General features: G+C 37.8%; 1 protein-coding gene across 3 annotated transcripts in view; it reads left to right on the top strand.

Annotated features, from left to right (window-relative positions):
• BEAN1 (brain expressed associated with NEDD4 1) overlaps positions 1-20974 on the top strand; it is a 55034-nt gene that overhangs the window by 19088 nt on the left and 14972 nt on the right. For 2 of the 3 annotated variants that reach the window (XM_061458467.1, XM_061458469.1), the window contains 3 exons: positions 5301-5393; positions 17673-17879; positions 20401-20545. In XM_061458467.1, the coding sequence (XP_061314451.1) occupies positions 5301-5393; positions 17673-17879; positions 20401-20545 (445 nt within the window). The remainder of the gene's footprint in view (positions 1-5300; positions 5394-17672; positions 17880-20400; positions 20546-20974) is intronic. The other variant, XM_061458468.1, reaches the window with a different exon arrangement.

Raw genomic sequence — 20974 nt, forward strand, 5'->3', positions numbered from 1 at the left:
GAATGCATTCTTTTTTTCCCATTCATTCAAAATTAAGTTCATTAGACGTTGTTTTAAAGTTATTCCAACTGAAGAAAGGGGATTTGTCATTTCATAATCTTGTTGCAAATTTGTATCAAGGCTTCTCTTAGTCCTTGCGGTTTCAGGGAAGGTATATAGACTCTCTGAGTAGAGAGAGTCTTTGCTTGCTTAGTCACAAGAAGCAGCTTTGGCCCCCAGTTAGATTTCAGTTCTTTGGGGTATTTATGAAATTTATTTCTATTTTATTAGGAGAAGTTCAGTTGTTGTGAAAATTACTACCTACTCTTTTCCTCTTACAATATGCAGCCTATTACAAACAAGAATGCTGTTGCTGGACTTGTTCATAAATATGTTCAGAGCTTAGTCTGGATTATCAAAAGTAATGACACCAATATCCTCTTCCTTTACTACCTTTATTTATTCTTTCTAAAGATTAATTTGGAAGACTACTTCTTCCAACATAACTTGCTGTTATGTTTATTCAGGGTATTTTTCTCTTATGTTTGCTGACATTAAGTTTTATTTGATGCATAATGTACTGCCAGCTGATGGTCAGTGTTTGTTAATCCTAATAGAAAAATCCTACTTGCATGCTACCAACTTTTGTAAGGAGAAACAAACAACAGACATAATTGAAGTAGCCATCAAGTAGTTGTTAAGTAGAGCAGAACTTTTATCTGTATTATGCATCTTTAATTTGACAACTTGTCTTTTCATAAGCACATAGTTTAAAAGAATAGTAGGTTTAGAAAATAACTAAGCATGGAATTCTGGCATACTGTAAATACAAAAGGCAAGCCTGTATGGCCCTGGCACCCTTTGTCTCCCAGCTAGAGACATTAGTAATGGCTAATGGGAATCAGTCACCTTAAGAAAGGAATATGATCAGGTATTATCAAGCAAAGATGCCAGTGCTAGTTCTTCCTGAAACAGGGCAGTCATTCTGACGACAAGACACACACACACACCCCTACCCCATGAACTTAGAAAATGCTCAGTTCTCCTAAATACAGCTATTCTCAAGGTAGAGGTAACACTAACCTATTTGACAGGGTATAAAGAATGACTAGTTCAGTTTCACAGGGTGAAATGGTCAGTATTGTTGTTATATTTTGAAATACAGTTAAAGAGTTATATTGATAACCCTTTTCCTTCATTTATGATATGAAGTCCATGAATTTCAGTAATCTTTATTATAACACTTCTACAATACAAACTTTCAGAACAGCAAGAGAAGAAGAAGATCCCATCAGTTGGGCAAATAGTGTTCCCACAATGTAAATCAGTAAAATAAACACAGTTTTTGAACATGCATCTCAGTGCTTGCTGAATTGGAAAATTTTGTATGAGTAAAATCAAGAATGCATTTACAGTGCATAAACTGTGCACATAAGCACTTTTCTGAATTGAGACCTAACATCTCTGTCCACAGTCTCTTTATGAATAAGTAGCAGAATCCAGCTTTTTGGCACATTAGCTTTACAGAACATGAGTTAGTGGAAAACACTTTATGCAGTAGAATTGAGAATAACTTGAAAAACACAGAGTAAATAGAGAACAGTTATCAGGACTAGGGGGCATAAAGCCTCCTCGAAATCCTAAATTCAAATGTGCCTTAAGTCATGACTGAAATAAACTTGTTGATTTCAACTGAGTGGCTAAGAGAAGAGGCTTGTTCAGATCATTACATTGCAAGAGAAGTGTTTATAGCTGCCAGGCTTCATTCCAGAGAGAAAAGTGTCAAATAAATGCATATTTTATATAAATATATGGGCAGGGTAAGGAAAAAAATATTAAAAATATCTAATGGTAGACAACAAAGTATTGTTCTGATCTGTCTTACTAAGCATCATCGGAGACTCTCATAAACAACAGTAATTCACAGAAACAGTAAATAAAGTTTATAAATGAATGAAACCCTGATGACACCCTCTCTGAGGAGAGAAGTAGAAATAATTCCCTCAATCCTTCTGCGTGGGAAAGCCAAAGAAATGTGCAAACTAATGATATGTGAAATGAAGACTAAAGAGTTCAGGATCTAACTTAGATGATGCTTCTGACCTAAAGCACTAGTAAATCCTTTTTATTGCTGCACTTGCCATAACACTTACATGGGGAGAAAAAGACTCTTTGCTGGGAATTAAGCATCCTTTTATAACAACCTCCAGTGGAATTACAGGAATAGCATTTGTTTTCCATGGATTCAGTTATCTGGCCCCAGGAAAGCAGGATAAAGTTGAATTACGTGCCTGGGAGCTAGATCTGCCTGGTGTGTGTAGGTGAGCCACACTGCAGTAGTGTGGCCCTCCCGAGTTCTGTCAATGCGGTTGGTTGGTTGCGCATCTGCTTTAGAAACAAGGCCTGGGGACCAGTCCTGTGTCTGCTCTAGGGGCAAGGCCAGTGTGCCAGTCCTGCTTCCATAATAAAGCTGCTGTGGGAAAGGGCTGTAGGGTTGTATTTACACAATGTGCTTCACACCATGGCCATGAAAAGTTGCGGTGGCTTAACCCAGGGAATGGTGCTCAACCAGATGAGGGACAGTAATGGTTAGGATTGGCATTGCTTTCTGTGTGCCTCTGCTAGTGAAGCTGCAAGTCTGCCACTAAGAACAGAAACAGCCGTTTTGGGGATTCTCCCAGGAAAGAGCAATGTCAGAACTGACACAATGTTTGCAGTAATAAACTGTGCTGGCAAAATTCTTGCAGATGTCACCAAAATGTAAATGAACTCCACTGACTCAGGGAAGTAATCTCCAGAAGAGAGACACAGAACTTATTTGCATTTCAGAGAGAATTACAAATATCATTGCATTTTCTCCTCCTCTCAGACTGAAACTGTTGGCTCAGTGTCAACAGTGCAGAGATACATTTCTCTTTCTTGAAACTAGTTTAATACGAAGATAATAAAGTGTGTATCCCTGTGCTTGTCAGCCAGCTGTTTTTCACACGTACTTTGCTGCAGGAATCCTGATTCTCAGTAACTAAGAATACAGTATATTATACAGTACAACAGAAACACGTAGAAGTATATAGATGGTACAGAAACAAAAAGGTCACTTAACAAAAATACAAGAGATTCACTTCAGTAAGATGCAATGAGGACAGTCCACAAGCTTTTGTTGGGGCTCCAAACACTTTCTTGCCCTGAGTACTACACTGGAGATAGTAGACAGCATTTGCCTGTAAAGTACTATAGAAACCCCATTCTGGAAATATTCTCTGCAACATGAGTTAACAAGAAGGACAAGAAATTCACCTGGTGATAAGAATGTATGAACAATTTAGGTACAATACAACATCTTCATTTCTGTTGTCTGGAGAAAGGAAAGATCCTCAGGATAAAACCAAAATACACAGAGATAGTATGGGAATGTTACTTATATTTCCCACTTTTTAAAAACATAGACCAAATATGAAATAAAACCAACAGCCATAAGTGTTATGTGTTCACCATAAAGAATAAATAGCACAGTAATGCCCACTGCAGAAGAGATGAAAGCATATTAAAATAAAAACTAAAAAAAAAAAAAAAAAAACACAAAACAAACAACAAAACCAGACCAAACCTATTTCCATAGCAAGACTCTTTTTTTCCTATTTTCTGTCTTCACATAACCTATGTATTATTCATTAGAAGTAATTGCTCCACCTAAGGTAAGTGTGCTCATAAATCATCTTCTACAGGGCACAGAAAGAGCAGGAAAATTAGAATGTAACTTAACATAGAACGTAAGACATATGTGATGTGCTGCAGACAATGTTGGTTGGGTTTAATTTAAATCATCAAGGAAGAGCAGAGTTAAGGTATTAGTTACCCTTTTGGTTATTGACATATGTGATTCATTCAGTTAAAGCCCCATTCTACTCAAATGCATTGGTATGTCAGTTCACAGCCTCAGTGCCACCATCTGTCCTGAGAGAACTGCAATGCAATTTGAACACTGCTGGCCCTTTCAGTAGACACACAGGCACACAGTAGAGTTGTTCTGACAAAACTGTATCATCCTTGTACAAAGGATGACTGAACAAGCCAAAAAAAAAAGGGGGGGGGAGGGTAGGGTTTACAGTCTTGATGTATTAAATTGTGCAGAATTTGTTTATTGTTTGGTGCTTGAGAAATGGACTTGTGTCCTGAGAGATGCTAACATCCTAATGATGTGGTGTTGGGTAACACACTATTCTTTGGCACTAATGCCATGCCTTCCCTTTGAAAAGGGGAACTTTGGATACCAAGTTCCTGACACATCATCTCTTCTAGCAGGACAGAAGAAAGTATGTTGGTTATAATGGTGGTAGATTTCTGGTCATATAGCTGCCCATTGCACTGACAAGTCTAGCAAGCACCACATTTCCCTGTTGTGTAGGACACTATTTTATGCTAAGAGGGAGCTAACACAATGAAAAATAAGTGCACAGATTTTCCTTCCACAAGCTAAGAAAAGCCATGTGACCCATTATATTGGAACCAGAACTCCCTGCCACACTTTACTTAGAAGAATGGGGCACCTACAGCATCAGAGTTGTATGGTGATAGTTCTGCTCTCAGCCCTTTAGTACTTGTTTCATCCAAGTCAGAAGAGAAGAGAAGAGATAGGTTAGACACCTGCTTCTGCAGTTATGAAGGACAGGCAAACTGGCATTCACCAAATGGAAGTATAACATGCCTTAAAGTCAGTATCCTTCGTACCACTTCATGGAAACATGAAAACCTTGCTTCAGTCTGCTAAGCTGCAGAAAAAAGCCTAATTTTATCAGCAGACAATGCCAACAGGGGTGAGAAAAGCTTTTTATTAAAGGATGATAAGTGAAAGGTAAGATGAAGGCTGACATCAGGCAAACCAACTTCATATTAATCTTGATTGCGGATCATAGCACAGCAACTATTTGTGATAATATATGTATATACACATTTGTAGGAGGCAGACACAGGTTTTACGGGTTTGATGTATTCATATTAAATTATCTTGAGTAAGAATCCAAAGGACGGTGTCTATAGAGTAAGACTAATGAAATATTCCATTAATTCAAAGACATCGATCACAAATGTCACCACATCCCTACCATAGAAAGAGGTTCCATACAAACATTGCATGCATGCTGATGGGACCCATGTCTACAACCTACTCTTCTCTCCCCAAGCCTCTGAGCCCCAAATTGCCCACTGCAGCCAGGCCTGCTTTTTGTGATAACACAACTAATCCTTTTAACCCACTCTTCAACCTAACTGAACAGCCTGGTAACTGACCTTCTTGCATCTTTCTCCTGTCCACTTTAACTAAGCTGTTCTGTGCGAGGAGCAGAGAAGAGGTACTGTAGCAGATGGAAGAGGTATTAGTGTTTTCACTGGCTCTTCAATGTTAACTACTGGGACAAGTAAGTGTATTTTTATTTGGACAAAGCTTAATGAAACAACTGGTACAAATAGTCTTTGAAAATAAAGATCCCATTCCTGCAGATGAGGATTTCCTTAATATCTCCTCCATGATTTCCTCCTTCCACTCAGGAAGCTATTGTCACACTGAAGAAGCGACACCTAAAGCAAGTGTGACAGATCAACTACATGTTATTCCAAATTTCAAGAACCTTTCTCCCACACTCATTCTTGTAATTCAATACTAATAATGAAAACTAAGTATATTAATATATATACTAATATATATTAATAGATATACTTAATATATATAAAATTATATATTAAGTAAAGAAATATGTTTCTTTACAGGAACATATTAATTAGAATTAAAAGTTGTTACTTCAGGATGAGGCAAAACCTTTAAGTCGTATTTCTCTGCTTAAAATTGCTTTTAGAGCTTACAGAAAAAAAAAAATATTACCAAGATCAAAACAATTTGCCAAAATTTCAGTGGAGAAAAATAAAAATTTAATTAAAAGATACAACCATAAAAAAAGTCATTTCAAATCTAATTTGATAAGCTTACAAATAAAGATTGTAAGTCATACTCCTGACTTAAAGATGCTTGCATGGATGAACAATTCATCTGATCTTCTCTCATGGTCACTATGCATGTACATGAACACTGCACATGTAAAAGTGGTATGAATGCAGCTTTGAAAAGACAGCATTCCCCCAGCATATCTTACGGGCATCCTGCTCCTTTGGAATTCTACCTTGGTGAAGTGTCTGCTTCTTTGTAATTTTATGTTTGGGAACAATTGAGAGATAAGCAGATAACTGAGCCAGTGCACAAGATAATTTGACTGGACACTGTATTGATTCCTCCTATAATGATTCATGAACTGAAGACTTGTTCGGATAGAGGAGAAGCAGTGCAAAAGAAATTACAGGATACCCTGTACTTCATCAGTGATACTACCTCCTAGTCAGTGAGAGAGCAAAAAAAATCTTATGCTAAATTAATCAGAGGAAATAGGCACATAATTCATACAGTCCATAATCATCTTGACAAATATTGTAAATTAATGTATTAAAAATTGTTCATCACTTTTTATCTCAGTCACAGTAATTTTCTATGGTTGATACATATACGTTTCTCTTAGCAGTTTTCGGGTAACTAAACATTGATAAAGGGCAACATGAGGAACAAACATAAACATTATTTAGGCTATCTTTAATCTTTTGTCACAGAGGGTTTATCTCCAAGTAACACAGGAGATGAACAGGAGCAGTGACTGTACAACCAAAAAGCTCACTGAAGAGCCTAGGCACTTCCTGCATCAGTGATGTTGCCCATACCTTCACAAGCAGTGCTTGCAGGCTCAGGTATATTGCTGAGGCCATCTGTTTTCTGTTTTTATCATCAACCCTGTCTTCCCTGACCCAACCCTAAAATCTGGTATTTCAGGAAACTATGCAGCAGCTGCTCATTAGAAAACTGATCTCATCCCCAGAAGGATTTAACAAGATACTATTGACAAGCAACACATCAATTTAATAATCCAAACAGCATGATAATTCTTGTATCATATGCTGTTAGCACAAGGGAGACCAGAGGATCTAAAGTGAAAGTCCTTGCACTATGTGATACTCAGTACAGTCTTTAGAACTAATTGTAATACTACAACATGCACAGGCTGAGTATGATAAAACTTTAGGTGTAGCTCCATAAAACACAGTGGTTACCATACTTAACATTTCTAGCACATTTCTCCAATGCAGAAGCTATATAGGAGGTGGGATTTTATTTTTGGACAGTATTCATACCTTCACTGAGGGGGTGAGGAGACACGATAAACACCCAAACAACAGAAAACACTAACAAAAATCACACACAAACCAACCAGAGAAAGACTCTCACAAACCACCAAACCAAAAAAATAACACTTAACTTCAAATCACATTCGTTCACCTTCCTGTACCAATTTACCTCTTCCTGCTCCAAGTCATGAATGGCCTGTCATTGTAGTACAGTATCAAAACAACCCCACCACTCTTGATTAGGGCCCCTTAAAAAGATACCTCTCAAGGTTCTTTTCATTCACAGGAAAAAGGACCAGGTTTTTAAAGCTGTTCAAAGCTCTGGGACTCTACTGCTGTTGGCAGGGATTTCTCTCAAATCCTTAATTGCAAGGTCATTATGAAGATAGTGTCCAGTACAGATGACACACACCCTATTGTGTCTTGCTAGGATTTGATATTTCTTTAGTAACCCTGGAGCACCATTTTCCCCCTTTTATTACTTTCAGTGCTACATCACTTTCATGAATAAGACTTCTTCAGAATAGCATTCACTTTTCTCCAGCTCACACATTGTAATTTTACTGTGTTGTATAAAATAGGAGCTGTTTTCATGCTGTCGATTTCTTTAAAAAGAAAATCATTGTCTACTAACGTAAACAATATAATATTTAAATTTGCTCTTAATCTTTGACTGCTTTTTAATCTGGTTGTTCATGCACAAGAAATTGAAGATGCCAGAATTGAAGTTGCATTGTATACAGTTGTTATGCAAATGTTCCTCCACATAAGAGCAGGTGCATACAGTTCACATATCTGGCACATATTTAGCAATCTGTTTTGGGATGGTGATAAATTCTTCTAATGTGAACTCTTTACATCGCCCTCACACTGAAGGACATTGTGAGCTCCTATATATTGCATATATAATGTAATGTATACCTTTTTGGTAGAGAAGAAGTACGTTTAGCTAGGTTGAGTTGAGTCACCTAAACTGGTCACACGATGTGAATCCTCTTGGCCTAACAATGAGAAGAAGCCTAAGAACACAAGACATGTGTCAGCACATAGTTAAAATGAATAATTAAAGCAGGTAAGAGAAAACTGAATAAGGGGTTCCTTTTGGGGACTGGGTGGGGGGAGGTATTGCCTTTTTGGGGGGGAGTGAGTGAGGGGTGTGATTCTTTTTTGTTAACTGACACTTGTAAAAGTCTTTGCTGTTAGTAGGTATGTAAATGAAAATCCCTTTGCAGTCATGCATGATCAGGGACAGAAATAACTTCCTTTTCTGTTATAAAGTTGTTTGTATCCTTCTGCATGTATTTGCCCATGCACTGGAAAGGGGATGGAAGACGATTTTACACCAGCCAAGATAACAGTTTCTCCACCAAGAATCCCATAGATTTTTCAAAGATTCCTTTTTTTTTTTTTTTTTTGCCTTCCAGTGGATAAACAGGAATAATTTAACAGACACATTTCCAATAGGAATATTAATGGAAGTAAGGGAGGTAGGATGGTTTGTATACAGGCATGTTAGGAGTTAACAGCAGGGCTCAGGAAACAATCAAAGGTCAATTTCTGATGCAGTGGTGGGTTAATAGTCAAAGGAAGGTCATTCTGCCTCACCCAAAATAACAAATTGGCCCAGAGATGAAATCACAATTCTGATAAACTGCAAGAACAACAGTTAGTGACCTTTAACATTAAAGATAAAAAAAAAAAAAAAAGACATGAACACACAGGTGAAAGCTGGATGGAATTTCCCTCTTCATGTTATTCCAGGCAGTATCCCTAAAAGGGCTTTCATTTACATAGCTTTATTAGAACCACCCCTGCAGGGCACACTTATTTTCTGGTCCCTTTCGTGCAAAAGACCACATTTTAACAAATAACTTAGTTTTAAGAACAGGGAGGACTACCCACAGCCTAGACTCCTGATTGCTGGGAAGGTGATGCAGCACACACAGATGTTTCTGAGGACATCTGCAAATGAGAGTCTTTCTTAGCATGTCTTCTGTTTGAGGAGCAACCCAGGACCTCTCCCAACTTCCCAGCAGGCAGGAAGGTGTAGCACCTAATCTCTAGCAGCTATTGATGTTTGCCCTCTGCCAAATTAGCCTTGAATTGGAAATTACATTTTTATATTTAAAATACACACATATACACACTGCAGTTGATATAGAAAGGTGAATAAATGTACTTTCCTAGAGACTACTACTTGGCTTGGGGGGGTAGGTGGTTGGTTTATTTTTGAAGGTCTTCCTCTGCCATCTCAAACCAACATAAAATTATTTATAAGGAACTACATGGAACCTAGAAAATAAGCTGTATATGGAAGGCAGCTGAATGTCTTAAATACTTTTTTTTAAACCCAGTTGAGCTCTGCTGGCCAAAGATAAATAGGGGAGAGTGCAGAATACATGGCATGTAGGAAGCAGCCCAGCAGATACATGGAATAGTGTTTGGCTATATGGCAAGTCCTGTACTCCAGTATACCAATCCTCTTACCAAACAGGTCTTTTATAACAAGCAATAGGGATTTTAAAGAAAGGGATTTTTTCCCCATGTTTTTTCTACAGATCCTTCAGTGTCCTTGAATTCTAGTGGTTCCTTTAGCAACAAAAAGACTAGGCAACCGAAATCATCCCAGGAATCAATATCTGGTTTGCTATTATTGACATTCCTGCAACTGTCTAAGCAGAAGTCCTAGTCCTATTCAGACAAAATATGAGGGAACGAAATCGCTTCTTAATGGTATAAGAAAACTCCTTGATTTATGCAGGCAGATACTGCTGTAGCTTTTACAGACAGAAATGATAACCTAAGTCATACTATAGACTTTGTATAGCCCGTAATATCAACACCATAATTCATATGGAAGTGCATAACAACACTGCAAAACTGTTTGAATTATTTTTTTTAAATTACATCACCTGGAAAGACAGACTGTGAAATACCATATATGATCTCACCCCTTAAAGAAAGGTCTTTGAATTCCAGCATTTAACAGGTTTCTGTCTTGGCACACAGTTCCTTACATAACTAGCTAGATCAGTATTTTAGTTGTCATTATTTTCTAAGCAGTAAGTGTCAATCATTACTCTACATATTCTTTTTTTAGTAGATTACTACTACTGAAGACTGGAGATGAGGTTGGAAAAAGAAATAGAATTATTTCGATAGAAAAGTCCTAACTGAGGAGCACCACATAGCCACAAACACTCTAGAAGGAGTGTTTGAGGTACCTGTAAGGGGGATATGATTCCTGAGTTGCTAGTTCAGTCTCAGAATTTTATTGCAGCTATCTTTATTAGCTATTTTCCAGATTTTCAAACAAGATGAGCAGGTTAACAATTGCTGAAACATGCTGGTTAATAGAGCCAATCAAGTAGTTCAATGTAACACAAGGAAAATACAAAACTTTATAATTTAAAAATGATCAGAAATTTGAGCCAATTTAATAGTAATCAGAAGTGGATAGCTGATATACAGATTCCTAAATACATATAGTAAGCAAGAGAACAGAAGTCAGCTGCTCACCAGTTGTTACTATTAGCGCTAGCAAGAATTTCATCTCTGCCTTCCCTTTTTCTGTGGAGGTGTAAAGTAAAGTTTGTAAAGAATGGAACTTTTCTGTGGAAAAAAATCAGCTTTTTTTCATCCCTTGTGACTCCCATCCCTGAGCTCCCTCCCCCAGTAGAGATTAGGTTTCCTGCCAGAGCTGTATCTTCCATGAGCTGTCATCTGCCCTATAGCTACCTCTTTAGGTCACATTATATACAGTGCAGACAGAGCTCAACCTCCTACGGAAAAGACATTCTAAAATGCAGAATTATTTGCCAATTACATTTTATTCAAACCTTCCCCTCTCAGAATAAAAAGATAAAATATTATATTGCTAATTTTTGCCCCCCAAATTCTATGTGAGAAGTTTATGTGCCAAAATACCAGAGGGGTTTTTTTTTTAGAAAAAAAAAAAAACAAAACCCTGGTTTTGCCCCAGTCAGTCACTACCAAGGTGGATCTGTGGATCTCAGCTTATGAAGGTAACTTCACTTTAATGGGTAAAATAGGATTCTCATGATACTTATTTCCAAGTCCTAATACAGAGTTTCTGAAAGAAGTAATAGGTTCAGGTCCCGCTTATAAAATTGTATTAGTTCAATGTTGTTTGTATATGAGAAAATAGGGGAGGAAATGTATTGTCCATCACAAAGTGGGCTGTTATACTTTTAGAGTGATTTGTTTCACTGCAGTGGTATTTATCATGTTGATAAAATAGACCAAGGATCTGAAAATGGGAAGATTTTTCCTGTTAATTTGAAACAGCACCTATACATGCTGCTGTGACATCAACATAATACCCTAAAGCCACAGATTCTGAAAAGATTTATTTTCTGAGCCCCTATGCAGGCACATTCTCTTTGCTTCTGACACTCTCAATTCACAGGCTGCTGGTGATCCAATCTTACTCATTCTGGCTCTATAATAAGGATGTCAATGCAAGAAGAGAAAAGTCATTATCTGATAGCCAACAGACATGATAAAAAGGTAGAGTTAGATATCTCAGAGGAAAGGCCACCCTTTCTGCCTTGGATGAGCTTCTCAAGGTCATGGGCAGCCTTTGTATCTGTAAGTATACTCCAGATTCACTTTAAACTGAGTGCATCAGATAAAACTGAAATGTCTGGATCACACAGTCTCATGTCTGAATAAGGTTTTGATTTTTTACTGTTAATCAGTGAAAAGTTTTAATTATGATTAGAACATGCAGCAAAAAATATCAAAGAGGCAGTGTGAGATGCAGAGAAACTTAAAGTACCACGGAAATTTCAATACCATGGCTGACAAAGCTGAGCTGTGCCTTTTATGTTCCTCATCAGCTCTTCCTTTTCTGGAATTACTGATTTTTTTTAATACTTTCACTACACCTAGGGATTGGAGAGGTTAAAAATAAAATCAAAACCTATTAAATTGCAATTCCATTTAAAACTGGCAGGTTGCTTGCATAAATTAAGAGTTGAATAAAGTGTAAGTGTAAATCAAATACAGGACAGATTTCAGTCTAAAGCCACTCCTGGGGGATACTTGGGATAACCAAGGTAAGCCCCATAAGCAGATGATATCCTGGCATTTATCTAGTGTGAGGGGTTACAACCTTCCTCAGGATCCAGATGAAATAGCTGGGAACACAGCAGAGGGTTTGGGTTTTCTGTTGTTTGTTTTTGTGGGGATTTTTTAAAGATTCAGCTCGTACGGGGCCTTTACATTCAATGACTTGAATAATATCCCCTTCTCCCTTGCTACAGTGATGCTCTATACAAAAGCAGGGCATATGATCCAAAAACCTTTTTTAGCTTGTTTCTGTGATGCACCTAGCTTATTCATTTTGTGAACTCGTGCCTGGGAGCTACAGAAATGAGCAGTGCGATAGCAGCTTGATAGCAGCTGCAGCCAGAGGCTTATTTCACAGTACAGCAGTAAGTGCAGAATCCAATTGGTCACTCTTGGGCAGACTAAATCATCTTTGAACAGGAACTGTTCATAAAGGCAGGATCAACAAAATCTTAATCAATTCCACTAATATAGCTTATCTATCCCAGTGTGCCTCACTGGGACCTCTCAACTCCTTGCCATCTGTCAATTTCTTCCCCTTGATAAAGAGACCACATATTCCAACACATATTCCCCACCATCAAATAAAATAAGGATATCAGAAACATACTTTAAATTGCCTTAGTATTTGAGACACTTGGCTGTGATTATTTAAAAATCAAGGCATTCAATGCACTATCCTATACAGACCATCCTCCTATTCATTTTGGTTAACATACCATATTTTAAAGCAACAGGAGGTGCTAGATCATCAAACTAAACAACTTGTACTGACCCAGGGTGTGCATGTACTACAACATTGTTCTGTCAGTGTGTGTCAGCTCTAGTTCAGCAAGAAATCACTAACCTCATTCTGTCCTCAGCCAAGGCTTAACTGAGGCTGGCAGGGATGTACTGGTGTACAACTGTGCACACAAAATCCTTCCACTACAAGACATCAGCACTTCTTCATAAGCTGTTCGGGCACATTTCAGCCCAGGAAGCAAAGCCACTCCATGTCTCATCCTCTCCAGTGATATTATGAATTATCATCTTTATTAAGATAAAGAAACCAGGGGAAGAGATTTGGTTATCTTGCTAAGATACAGCCTTAAAATTATCTCTGATTTTTAAAGGGAACCCAAAAAAAAAAAAAAAAACAATTAGAGAGACTGTTCAGGCTTCACTAATTCTGATGTGCCTTCAGAGGACAAAAAAAAAACCATAAAAAGCAAAAACAAACAGCAAGAACAAAACAAACAAAAAACCCAAAACCAGGACTATGTCAGTATGGAGAGAAGTGAAGTGATACGCATTTATATGTAGTGCTTCACTTCTGTATCATCTGAGATACAAGCAGGTACGAGACTGCTTTTCAGTAAGAGAGAAGGTGCTCCTAATGAAGGGCTGTAACTTGGATGTACCAAGCTTCCATAACACAGCTGCACACCAAGACATTTCCCTCTGACAGGATCTGACCCAGCTGAAACCTCAACATTACTTACTGCCAAGTTCGAAAGGGTAGAAAGGGTCCCCTTCAAAGACAGGTTAATGAGAAGGAGAGAGCACAATATATGCCAAGGAAATTGAGTTGTACTACACCTCCTTCAGTTACATGAAGCTACTTCACAAGTTGGTCTGTTGAGATGCAGGAGCGCTGGGCAAAATAATATAACATGATATTTAAGGGATTTTTCAGATTGATAACTTATTGTCTAACATTGAATAGACAGTGTAGGCAATTTCCCACTAGCACTCTCATCATAAATTAACTGTTCACTCAGCCATATGTGCCCCTTGCACTGTATTCACTGCTGTAACAGCCAGCACATTCTGTTTGTCCCATATCTGGTTACGCAACTCCCATAACTGGAGAGAAACAATGGTTTCTGTATCCTGTGTAATTCATATTTAGAGGATTAGGTATAAAGTATTCATATTTACTCGTGTTATTGTTTACCATTCCCTGTTTCATGGAAAAAATGCCTTAAAAAAAAAAAATTAGCACTCTGCTATTGCTGTTATATTTATAGGCTTCACATACATTTCTAGATTCTTCTGAATGAAAACACATCACATTTTTATATACAGAAATGTACAGCTTATCAAAAGAAGGTGTATTTGGATAAGAAGAGAAAAATTTATAAGGCATTTTTTTGCCAAAAGTAATGTAAACATCCGCCTCCCCCCCCAAAAAAAAAGTGAAATCCACAGAATTTGTATCAACATAGTATCTCATAGAATCATAGAATGGTGAGCCCAAGGTCAAGCATGGCACCTCTATTTCGTTCTGTACTAGTTAGTCACCTGAGCAATTCACACAGTAGTAAGTCAGTATAAAGTCCATAGGACTAGACTCAATGTCAAATTGAAAATAACACTGTAAGAGAAGTTTATCAACTGCGTATTGTTTTAGGATCTAGGCTAATGGGAGTTATTCATTCTTTCTAATAAGAGCAATATTGCAATAGATCTTGTGTTTACTAGAGACTGGGTTCAATTAGATAAGACCATAAAAGAGAAAGAGTCACTATGGTGAGAAACAAGACATAAAATAAACAATATTTGGAACAGTTAAGGAAGCCCTGAGAACATGCTAGATAAATGAGCTGTCTTGAAACTTAAAAAATACCACCTCAAGTACAAGAGAGCACCTGCTATCTGAAGTCACTGCTAATCTGTTAAATTCCCATAAAGTAAAATATAACTAAATATTAGTGCACACCCTGGGTGACACCACAGGCATCTCCGAACTAGTCAATGTGTTAAGATACTGGTTGGATTCCATACACAACTAAAAAAAAAACAAAACCAAACCAAAAATACAAACGCACACACAAAAAAGAAACCAAACAGGCTCGTGTGCTCACCACGATGGCAACAAAGTTAATTCTTCCCTTTTACCTTTGCCAGTCAGCCAAAATGACCAGTAAAGCATCCACAAGTGCTTTCAGTTCAGGTGTCAGTTCCCTGCGACTGTGATTTAAACAAACTGGCACTGCTGCGATATTCGCATCTTTCAAAAGACAGAATTTACAAAAGCCTGAATAAACAAGGCTGAGGAAAGCCACTGGGAGTACACAGTACTGGGCACTGTTGCTGATCCGCAAAATCAGCAGAATCTACCCCTCAAACATATCCCATGCCCATAAACTGTTTGTGCTAAGAGTATGAAGTAGGACGGGTTTTCATACCCTTTTGATTTAATGCTTCAGAACCAGCTGAATTTTCAGAAAGTCCAGTTTTCTCTGTTGGCATAACATGCTTTGTAAAAGCTCAGCACATTCCGTGGCCATCTTAATTGCTCATAAAGATTCTCAACCAACAGTCAAGTGATTCTAAAAAATTAACAAAAGCTCTACTACATGCTAATTCCTCAGTTACTTTCTATTTCTAGTCAGTGCTTTTAATGCCAAGCATGAACCAATAATAATATACATTGGCCAGAAGCCATCATTTTCTTTAAAGCTTATTGTGACTGCAAGACACTAAGTGGTATATCCCAAAGCAAGAGAGTGGGGAAAACATTGCTGAAAATTATCTGCTAACATCTATCCATACAAAAAGCACTTGGACTTCCAAAAGCATATAATCACTTTAGAAAACACTCAAAAGAGCAAAATACTGTTAGCTTAGTTTCTGTAGGAAACAAATTATTTACCTGTTCAACTACCATATAGCCAGTTATAAAAATAAACCCATGCCACATTTAAAGCTAGTCTTGATACGTCACCATCTCTAATCATTTCTTGCATCAATAAAATTCCAGATTTACTCAGTAGATAGTCTGATCTTGAGCAGTTAGTGGGAGATTTCTTTTAATCTGGGGGAGGTGTCTGATTGTGGTTTGTTGGTTTGTTTGAGTTGTTTTAATAAACTACGGATTAAGGCTAGGAAAATGGGTGGGGTTTGCAAGTTGTTTTCAAGACCTAGGTCTAAATGTAGTTACCTTTACTGCATGACAAACTTTTGTCCACAAGTAAACAGACAGAGCCTTTTGCTTAAGCAAGGATTCTATCTGCTGTAATCCCAAATGCTTTTTCCTGTAACTTCTAACATTTACCTCCTCTCCATCAGCAGCACAGTCCCTCATAAACACATCTGTGGGCAATTAATTCACATATATAATCATTTATCACCAGTTGGTTCTCTAGAGGAACCTTACTGTTTAACTTTTGATGCTCTCTTTAGCTTGTCTCAAAAGCTTATTTGACCTGGGAATAAATTACTGGAGGTATTCTGACTTTTCATAGTTTGGGATACCCTTGGGGTTTCCGTTTTCTCCCTTAAGTGATTTATTATTGAACTTAGATAATACCTCTTGAGGGTTTGTTGTTTTTTGTTAACAGAGGAAAGCAGTTACAGTTTTTGCCACATATACCATGAGTGCCTTTCAACTGAAAAATCAAAATGGGGTGGAAGAGTAGTAATGTTGCTGTGTAGAACTGCTTGGCAGAACAAAGGCACAGAGCCAGGTAGAGCTCATCTCAGTCTGCAGCCACCTGGTGAAGCACAGGACGTACCTACTCCCCCAGAACACTGAAGGCAAGGTCTGCCTGTCCACAGAGCTCCTTCCTTACACAATATTAGGCCAAACTAGAGGTAGGATGAATCACTGCACCAAACCTAACCTCTCTGTAAGGCAGGTAGCCAGTTTAAATACTAGCACAGATGAAGCACAGATGTGGCACCATCCTTGGGTTACTATTTAAACATGAGGAGCCCAATGGGCAATAAATTAAGCTTATTTACTTTCAGGTTTTTAATGAATAAATTTTAAGTCTCATTAAGATGGTTTTCTATTTTGACTATTTATTAGATGTTAAGGTCATACTGCCCAAGCTTCTGCTTAATAAAAAGCCATGTCTTATGAAAATCCAGTGCCTCACTTAAGAATGAGTTTCTTCACCCTTCTGCTTCAGATCAGTTTCTCAGGATGCTAACTCATTCCACAAATGAAAGCATGCCCCTCTGATTCACTCTTGCCCGCAAAACTTTGGAGGCTTTTACACTTCATAACAACACACAATTTCTCTGTTCCAGGTGGAGCCCAAGTTTTTGGGTTTTCACATTGCTCCTTGTGCACTTCAGTTCTTTCAGCATAATTATACAAAGAATCTTTCCAGGAATAAGTAATCAAAATTATGTAACATTCATCAGCTCCAGCAGGATATTCCCCAGTAACACGGAAACATTTGCTGAATGACTCTCCCAGAGTCAGTTACTAACAGCTCCAGAAAGCTGTCTAGTAAATAGGCTGTCCATAAAAGCATGAATTCATATAACTGATCTGTCTCAGGCTGTCTCTTAGGGCTTTGAAAGCCCTTAGTTTTGGCATCTGAATAACCACACTGTAAATGTCTTTCTTCACAACTGACATGTTCTTTCTCTCTGCTGTACAGAAGTCGTGAACGAAAGCGACTCAGATAGTGAATTCCCCAACTACGGTGATCATGGAAATGAAACCCATTTCTTTTTTTCACCTATTCTGGTGGCTGGAGTAGTGATCGGAATTGTGCTGTTTCTGTCCTGTATTACAATCATTGTTGGAGGTCTGCGAAAGGAAAGGCGGTTGAGACGCCAGCGTCCGAGAACAGATGTTTTTTATGGTAAGATCACTAGTTATAGCAAGGTAATGTTAACTTTATTAATAAGCTAGTGATACAGGCAACAAAAGGAATCTGGCTGCTGTGCAAGGGATAAAAATGTAATTAAAAAAATAGGATAAGTAGGTCACGGGCAGCTTTGTAGTTTAATAATGTGTTTGTGCTGGCACTGAATTCACATAATACAAGTTCCATGCAACGCCAATAAAACAGCATTTCTTAAACAGGTTATTTTCCATTCATACAGTGTAATATTTCTTCTCCATGGCTAGACTCCTGATAAGTTTATTTTCATATCCCATGATAGCCTTGGTATAGCATATAATGTAATTTGTATTTGTTGGAAAGCCAAGAATGTTTTAATTTCCTACAGCCTACAACAGTGACTGGGCAATTACTACTTCCCTGACCACAAGTTAATAACTAGATATAAACAGAACAACAGGGCATGAGAATGTCATTACAACTGTCATCATCATTAAAAAAGAGTGGTTTTCTATTAAAAAAGTGCCAGTTGCTATCCCCCTAATTCCTCCCTCCACAACAAAACCCCTGGTACCTCAAAAGTATTTGGGAATAGGAAGAATTTAATTACCGAATTCTATTTTTGGCCAATTTTGGGTTTGCTGACCAGAACTTAAAAGCCACTTTGTCAAGGAAATGATAGGATCTGATTATTTCTATATTTAAGGGGGAAAAAAAAAAATAACAGTTACAAAAAGATAACTCTAAGTCTTCAGCTAGTAAAAATTCAAAAGATAAATGGGTTAATGAATTGAGTGGAGCAACAACAGTTATGTCACCTGTGGTTAGGCTCCTGTATCTGCAGGTTTTGTGCTTTGCATATTGTTGCGGTTTTTTGTCTATATAGATAATAGTAGTGAGCTACATAAAAAAGCATTGGCTCACATCTTGATTTCACTAAGGTAAATCAAGTATCCACTGAAGTCAGTCATTTAATTATTTGGACCAGTATTTTTGTGTCTAAAAGAAAAACACATTTCATAGGATCAGTTTGTCCACCTGGAGCCAGGGATAATTTTTTTTGGCTTTTCCAGAAGCATTCATCTAGATAAATGAGTAACATCTTTGTTTTTGGAACAAATTTTAGACTCAAAAAGAAGTGAAATGCAAACTCCCATGGTAATAAAGGGGAAAAAAATGTACAGAAAACTAATGTCTACTATTATTGTAACATCTATTTTTCCTACTTTTCAGTAGCTAAATTTGAGATTAAATAGTTAAATGCAAATTGGCATTACTGGGTTTTACCCATAAACAGAAATATTTTGGCATGATAAAATAGCATTAAAATTCAATCATTACTAATTTCAGCCCCTTTAAAAACCCAGAAGCCAGGTGAAAACATAAAGGACAATTTTCAAACCACTCATTAAAATTGTCAATGCTAGAGAAATGGAAAAAGAAAACCATGGTGATATTTTTAGGGAAATTCAAAAGAATTATCTGAAAATAAATTGAGCCAGTCTATCTAAGGGAAAATTTTACATTAGCACAAGCTGGCCTAATATCTCAGCACATGTCCACCGGCCAGCGTGGGAGCAGTGGGAGTCACTACAAAGTTGGCTTCCTTCCCTCATCAAGCCAAAGGAAAGCACAGTGCATGACAGAATGGATTAGTCCTGATAAATTCCTTGAGAACACACTGGCAGAGGTGAAAATTGCCAGAAGGAGGAACAGGCACTTTAAGTGAATCCTGTCCTCTGCCCTCTGTTCAGACAGACACTGCTACTTCAATGCATTTTAGAAGCTGTCCCTTTTCTCCAGGTAGTATTTTAATGCAGCAAGCTAAAAAGAGGGATCACTTTATTTGGAAGACAATTGCAGAGGGCAGGGGAGCAGAGATCCCTGCATTTCCACACTTTGGGACATTCTTAGGGAAATTTACCCCGGAATGTTAAGCATTAGCTAACTATGCTCTAAAACAGAAAATAGCACTCACTTTTGGTTTTTGTGGAGCTATGAAGCTCTTGCATGGAAGCATTAAGAAAGGTCTGAAGCAGGCAGGAGGATGATTTTCTCTACTATTTTCCATGGTTTCCACTTTTTGTGTTTTTATTGAGAAAAGCTTTTTCTCAAGACACAGACCTATAATCAAACACACAGGCTTTCTGTTAAAAACCTGCAGAACTGGCAAGGTTTCAATGTATGCAGCTCCTGGGAGCTTCAGCAATGCTGCTACTGTTAGAAGCTGCATGCAGCAGAACCAATGCTCCTTTTCAACCTTTGAGGCACAAGAAAAGTTTTAGACACTTGCATCTTGTAGGGCAGCACTGAATATTTAGTGCCATAGCTGAAATACTATGTTTGTCTACAGATTATGCTAATCTGCTCTTAAAAGAGTAGAAATGTCCTATGAAACCTGATTGTTCCAGAACACCACTAATTCCTCTGCCTCTGGTAGATTTTATTTTCCGATTTATGGCAGTGTTATGAACAGTGATATTGCCTCAGAGAAACCATAGAGGAAAAAAGCAGCAAGTATTTATTGCTTGTTTTCCAGCTCCAGATGGCTTCTCTTACGGTGGCTCTTTTGGAGAGCTGAGAGCCGCCTGCATAGAGGAGTATCCCCCAAATCTTGAGCTTGGTGCCAGTGTGGATACACGTCAACGTGTGGTCAATGTCATATATTCCGATTCACCTCCACGGTAAGCACTTTTCTAAGAATGAGTGTTACAGTCCTGCATGTACAAAGCTGGTTAAAGAAGAAAATAAAACTGCTAGGACTATACCCACTACAAAAATGAGGTCACACAAACTCTGAATACAGACCTACCTTGTTTAGTTTGAGGACAAGTTTTCCTTAGCAGACTGTATCTTTACTAAAGATGTGTGTACAGCCAATTCTTATTTAGTAACATCCATATTAAAATCTATCATACTGATGGCATACTAATGAAACACACAAGGAAAATCACTTATTAACCTATATCCTTGAAAGAAGTTATTTTACAAGTCAAAGTTTCAATTCCAGAAAAAAAAAAAATCTGTTTTTTTCCAGGATCTTCCAGGTTACATTTATTACTGACCTTGAGACTGTTCAGGTCAGTTTCAGATCAGGGAAAAACAAACAAAAA

This window comes from Pezoporus flaviventris, unplaced genomic scaffold (genome assembly GCF_033815535.1).
Source record: "Pezoporus flaviventris isolate CSIRO_AGI_PZ_B2104156 unplaced genomic scaffold, CSIRO_AGI_Pfla_v1 ptg000027l, whole genome shotgun sequence".
NCBI lineage: Eukaryota > Metazoa > Chordata > Aves > Psittaciformes > Psittacidae > Pezoporus > Pezoporus flaviventris.